The sequence below is a fragment of the Cucurbita pepo genome, chromosome LG15, assembly GCF_002806865.2.
Source record: "Cucurbita pepo subsp. pepo cultivar mu-cu-16 chromosome LG15, ASM280686v2, whole genome shotgun sequence".
Lineage (NCBI taxonomy): Eukaryota > Viridiplantae > Streptophyta > Magnoliopsida > Cucurbitales > Cucurbitaceae > Cucurbita > Cucurbita pepo.
Window position 1 is genome coordinate 6,165,335 of NC_036652.1, and position 6,628 is coordinate 6,171,962.

A 6,628-nucleotide genomic window follows, 5' to 3' on the forward strand; every position below is an offset into this window, starting at 1 on the left:
CGTGATCAATTTATTTATTTTTGAAATATTTAATTAAAATTTGTAAGGTAATAATTTGAAAAATTAGTTAAAAATTATTTTCTAAAGCGGTTATAGAATAAATAAATATGAAATAAAAAAAAAAAAATATATATATATATATATATAACCCAATATCTACTCAAAATAGGATAAAGATACCATCAAATCTGAGATATATTTTCTAATTAATATATTTTATATTTTTCAAATATGAGATGATTACGAATATATATACTAAGATATATTCCTCGTTAATATATTTTTTAAGTATTAAATGATTATTAATATTATATATTTTATTTTTTAAATATTAGATGATTACGAATATCTATATTTTATAACTAATTCAAACAAAAAAAGAGTTGTATTCAATTATTATAATATATATATATATATATAACAAAATTATATTTTTTAAAAATTAACAATAACAGACTGAAGAGTGGGGTCCACAGTTTTTATAGGCTCTACTCGCATAGGCAAAGTTGCAGGTCTGTTTAGTACTCACCCAACGGCCTTCGCACTGAACAATTCATTTCGCCACCGAGAATGGGCGGCCGGAATGATGAGATTTCTGCAACTTCCGGCCTCCGGAGTCCCTTAATTAAACCACTCCGTCGTCCCCACAAGCCCAGAAGAAACTCCTTTGCTTTACTCTGTGCAGTCATCGCTTCCATGGCTTCCGTGTTGGTTGGTTATGGTCAGAAATTTAGCTTCCATTTTCATCGCTTTGCGTTCGTTTCCATTTTCATCTTCTTAATTTCTGCAAATTTCTGGTGGTTTAAACAGATTTAGGTGTAATGAGTGGAGCTGTAATCTTCATTAAAGACGATTTCAAGATCTCTGATGTTCAAGTGGAGGTCCTTGTCGGAGTTATTAACCTCTATGCAATTGTCGGTGCCGCCGCCGCCGGCAGAACCTCCGATTGGATCGGTCGCCGGTATACCATTGTTCTGGCTTCTGGGTTCCTCTTCGTCGGAGCTGTTCTCATGGGGTTTGCCCCAAATTACGCCTTTCTGATGTTTGGAAGATTCTTCGCCGGCGCCGGCATGGGATTTGCCCCGTTGATTGCCTCTGTCTACACCGTCGAGGTTTCTCCGGCATCCTCTCGCGGCTGCTTCTCCACTTTCCCGGAGGTTTCTACTCTGAATCCTCTGTTTTTTTCAATCTAGATTTCATTATTTTGAAGCCATTTTTGTCGATTTGTTACAGGTGTTCGTTAATTTCGGAATTTTATTGGGATACATTTCGAATTACGCATTCTCCAAGCTCCCTGTTCATCTGGGGTGGCGATTTATGCTCGGAATCGGGTTAATTCCGTCGGTGTTCTTGGCTGCCGTCGCGATTCTCATAATGCCGGAATCTCCCCGGTGGTTGATTTTACAAGGCCGTGTCGGTGAAGCCAAAAAAGTCCTCATCAGAACCTCAGATTCCATAGAAGAATCTCTACAGCGCCTTGCCGACATAAAAAAAGTTGTCGGAATTCCGGCGAGTTGTGAAAACGACGTCGTTCAAATCCCAAAACAGAGCAGCCACGGCAACGGCGTTTGGAAGGAGCTCTTCCTCCACCCGACGGCGGCTGTCCGCCACATCATGATAACCGTCGTTGGTCTCCATTTCTTCCTGGAATCCACTGGCATGGACGCCGTCGTTTTGTACAGTCCCAGAATCTTCGAGAAGGCCGGAATCTCGTCCTCCGACCACAAGCTTCTCGCCACGGCGGCTGTTGGGTTGACCAAGACACTCTCTGTCTTAATCGCCACCTTCTTGTTCGACCGGATCGGACGGCGGCCGTTGATTCTGACGAGCGTCGCCGGCAAAACAATTTCGCTAATTATTTTAGGGACGACGCTCACGATTATCGAACAGTCAGACGAGCAAATGACGTGGACGGTGGGGCTGTGCATTGCAATGGTGTTATCCGACGTGGCGTTTTACTCAATTGGGATGGGTCCCATGTGCTACGTCAGCTCGGAGTTTTTCCCATTGAAGCTACGCGCTCGAGGTGTGAGCGTGGGGCTTATCATGAATAGGTTATCAGGCGCAGTGGTGACAATGACGTTTTTGTCCCTGTATCGTGCTATTACAATTGGTGGCGCGTTCTTCCTCTACGCTGGCATTGCGTTGGTAGGGTGGGCGTTTTTTTACGTGGTGTTCCCGGAGACACGTGGCATGGATTTGGAAAATGTAGAGGGGCTTTTTGGTAATTTACTATGGAAATTCTCCGACCGTGAGTAAAATAATTATTTAGTTTTGAGTTAAAAAAAATTCGTGTTTGAAGGGTAAAATTGTAAAATTGTTTAATACGATGTTCTCAAATATACATGCTACGTACTTATAATGGTTCATTTGTGATATCATTCACATAGGGTTTTTTAGGAAAATAAAACAGACCGAACTCTCGATGTTAAGATAAAGGGACGTTTAAGAAAGTGATGATGGAGGATGCTCCATGTGCCACATTCGAATCACACCGTTGATAATGTCAGCTGATAGGCTTTTATATTTCACTCTCGATGTAACGACCCAAAATTTTCTACTTAATTTAAGGTCGCTACTGTATACATATCCTAAACATTGAATGCGAAAGATTTCATTTAAATTTCATAAAACATATCCTTTATCTTAAAACAAAGTCATGGACTTACGTGTTTCCAAAACATCTTTAAAACAACACAACAAAAGACCCGAAATAAAATAAATAAGCGTTTAAGTTAAAAACATCCTATTCTAACCTAAGTCTAAGAAAATAAATACCACTATCCTATGCATGTGCCATGGTCTCGAGTTGCGATGCCGTCGTCAGCCGTATAGGAATGTCTTGCCATAACCTAAAAAATGTAGTAGCACATGGCTTGAGTATTTGAAGAAATACTCAGTGAGTGACTCCACCATTAGGGGTTAAATGCAAGAATATGTGAATGCAATGACGGGACCTATCCTTTCAATCTCTTTTCATACGGTACTGTCCTAACGGGTAATTTGGGCGTGTACCATATACTCTACACACAACTCATACATGTGAGTATGGGCTCACTAGTCAGTTAGCACACCGCTGGGCCACTTTCCTTGTCGGGCGAGCATACTCTGGGAGCTCTTTAGGCCGGACACCCGTTAGAACTAGTACCCGTCAGGGCAACACTAAGCAAAACATAAAGATTATTGTCCTACCATTGGATGTACACGTCCGTACCCTCGTGATGGAATAGGGGTATCCCCCAAATGCATGAGCACACATAATGCATGAGGTCCCCAATATTTCTACTTTTATCATTAATGAATATAACCCCGCTATCATCTTTCATGCTTAACATGTCATTTCTCATTTTTCAGTCTACGTATCATACATAATCCTAACGGGGTTACATTTCATTTCATTTATCGTGATATCATATCATTCATAACATGCTGTATACATACAATTTAGAAAACATAACATAACGCTCCATGCTTTTAACATGTCATTTCATAACATGCAATTCATACAACAATTACCTCAATGGTCACACAAAACAATCTAAACATAACACATCACATCACATCACAATATATCGTATCATAACATGTCATATCGTAAACACTTCGTAGTCGTATCGTTTCCTAACTTATCATAGCCTTAATGTTCTTTACCTATCATAGTCATATCGTTATGTGAATGTACCTTAGTCATATCATCACAAGAACGTATCATAACGCTATCGTTCTATCAATCTATCACAAACCTATCCTTTTCTACCCATATTCTTTCATCAATCTCTCCTATCCATAGCACTCCGGTATGTAACCTAACCTTAATGTTTCATGAACGTATCTTACTCCTATCATTACATTTCGTTTTGTGCATCCTTCTTGTATCCTATCTCAAACATATCCTTAACACACCGTACCGCAATTATTATCATACAATTCACATATTATAACATAACATAAACACAATATATATATATATATATATATATATATATATATAAAATAGTATTTTCACTAAATATCTTATTTTCTATTATTACTGTTATAGAGAATATATTGTTACTCAACAAAATTTAATGGCTTTTGTCCTCTCATATTTCTTTTCTCAATCTTCCCTCCTTGTGTAAATAGATTTTCATTATCTAAACAGACAATACTTCTATTTATTTTCTAAACAGATATTATTGGCCAATTTTAATCTGTTCGTCTAATTATAGATTTATATAACTGCCAATAAAAATCTTATTAATTGGATACGTGAAAATAAGATTTGATTATTTCAGGTAAAATATTGGATAAAAGATAAAAGATCTTATCCTAAATTAATTTCTTATAACCATAACTATATGAAAAAGGAAATCTGAAATAAAATTTTACTATAATAACAGACTAAATCTATCTGCAATCTGCGTCTGTTGAGAGCCATTTTACTCTTTCTCAAATCTTACATTTTTCTGTTTATTTTTTTTGGACTAACTGTCATATTGTGCAGTAGGTTGAGGAGAGAGAATTTCTGTTTATTTGTTGAACTAACTGTGATATTGTGCAGTAGGTCGAGGAGAGAGAATGAGATTGGAATGCGAGGTTAGCTGAGAGAGGTCGGTAAGTTTTATTTTTTTATTTATTTTTGAGTAAGCCTTTTTATTTATTTATTTGAGGGGAGAGGATGGGATTGGAATGAGAGGTTAGCGGAGAGAGGTCGGTAAGTTTTATTTTATTTATTTTTTATTTTTTAAGTAATCATTTTTATTTATTTATTTATTTTTGAGCTATTACATTAAAGATGTTCAAAAGTCGGGGTGATTCATCGGTTAACTCAATCAAAGCGGTTAATAAATTTTTTGAGTTAGTTAATTAATGGATTTTCGAAAAAAAAAAAGAAATTAGATAATTATTTTGAATTTGTATCAACAAATAAATAATTTATTTTCTCTCTAAAAAAAAATCCACAGATTCTGAATTTGCAATGCCACGTCAGCAATTTATCCAGCTGTCAATGAAAACTAGATAGATTTGAAAGCCACGTCATAACCATAATAGATCCAACGGTGCAGGGTAGAGAAAAGTAGTACATCATAACAAACCCTCCATTATTTTCTCTGGATTCTTTGTTTTTTCTCTCATTATAAATGAACTAAGAACTAACCCAACAAATCATAATCTCTCCCAAAAAAAAAATGGACCTTAAACTCTCTCTCGCCCTCCCGTCGGCCGCCACCGCCGCCGCCAGCACCGCCGCTGCAGCCTACGAGCTACACTTACTATCCTCATTGAGAACCCCCAACAATTTAGGAGTCCGTCAAACATCTCTCCGCCGTAGGAAGTGTAATTCTCCAACGACGGGGCGGATCGAGCCACCATATCCGTGGTCGACGGACCGAATAGCGGTGGTTCATACGCTACACTATTTGACATCGAACCAAATCGTGACGATCACCGGTGAAGTGAAGTGCCAACAATGTCGGAGAATTTACGAGATGGAATACGACGTTGTTTCGAAGTTTAACGAGATTGGGAGGTTCGTAGAGAACAAGATGGAGTCGTTCCGGGACCGGGCGCCGAAGGAGTGGATGCAGCCGAATTATCCGACGTGTCGGTTTTGCGGGGCGGAAAAAGGAGTGAAGCCGGTGATTCCAAAGGAATGGGAGAAGATCAATTGGGTGTTCTTGCTTTTGGGGGAAATGGTTGGAGCTTTGAGATTGAATCATTTGAAATACTTTTGCAGTTACACGAAGAATCATCGAACAGGTTCAAAGGATCGTCTTGTTTATCTCACTTATATCACTTTGTGCCGCCAAATTCATCCTTCTGGTCGTTTCACTCCAATTTGAGTATCAATTTTTNTTATTTTTTAGTGTAAATTATAGAAGTTATTTTGGATACTAAAAAAAGAATAGAAGATATTTTAGTTTTTATTTTTTAGGGTAAGTTTGATAATATATGTATGTGGAGTACACATCGGGTAATTTTGAGTTCTATTTGTTGGAGGATGAAAGTATCACATCTACTAATTTTGGGAATTTTCATGAGTTTTATAGTTTATAATCCATGAATCCTCTCTCATGAAAGCTTATACGATCGTACCAGTGGACAATATCGTACCAGTGGACAATATCGTACCAGTGGACAATATCGTACCAGTGGACAATATCGTACCAGTGGACAATATCGTACCAGTGGACAATATCGTACCAGTGGACAATATCGTACCAGTGGACAATATCGTACCAGTGGACAATATCGTACCAGTGGACAATATCGTACCAGTGGACAATATCGTACCAGTGGACAATATCGTACCAGTGGACAATATCGTACCAGTGGACAATATCGTACCAGTGGACAATATCGTACCAGTGGACAATATCGTACCAGTGGACAATATCGTACCAGTGGACAATATCGTACCAGTGGACAATATCGTACCAGTGGACAATATCGTACCAGTGGACAATATCGTACCAGTGGACAATATCGTACCAGTGGACAATATCGTACCAGTGGACAATATCGTACCAGTGGACAATATCGTACCAGTGGACAATATCGTACCAGTGGACAATATCGTACCAGTGGACAATATCGTACCAGTGGACAATATCGTACCAGTGGACAATATCGTACCAGTGGACAATAT

At 38.2% G+C, this 6,628-nt stretch overlaps 2 protein-coding genes across 2 annotated transcripts; both read left to right on the forward strand.

Annotated features, from left to right (window-relative positions):
- Nucleotides 1-507: 507 nt before the first annotated feature.
- On the forward strand, nt 508-2,388 carry LOC111811351 (polyol transporter 5-like). Its single transcript, XM_023698159.1, has 3 exons — nt 508-721; nt 811-1,157; nt 1,234-2,388. Exons 1-3 carry the CDS (start codon nt 571-573, stop codon nt 2,257-2,259), a joined length of 1,524 nt encoding a protein of 507 aa, XP_023553927.1. The 5' UTR covers nt 508-570; the 3' UTR covers nt 2,260-2,388.
- A 2,780-nt stretch (nt 2,389-5,168) lies between these two features.
- Nucleotides 5,169-5,822, forward strand: LOC111776409. The gene has a single exon (XM_023655847.1). It carries the CDS (start codon nt 5,169-5,171, stop codon nt 5,820-5,822), a length of 654 nt encoding a protein of 217 aa, XP_023511615.1.
- The last annotated feature ends 806 nt before the right edge of the window (nt 5,823-6,628 follow it).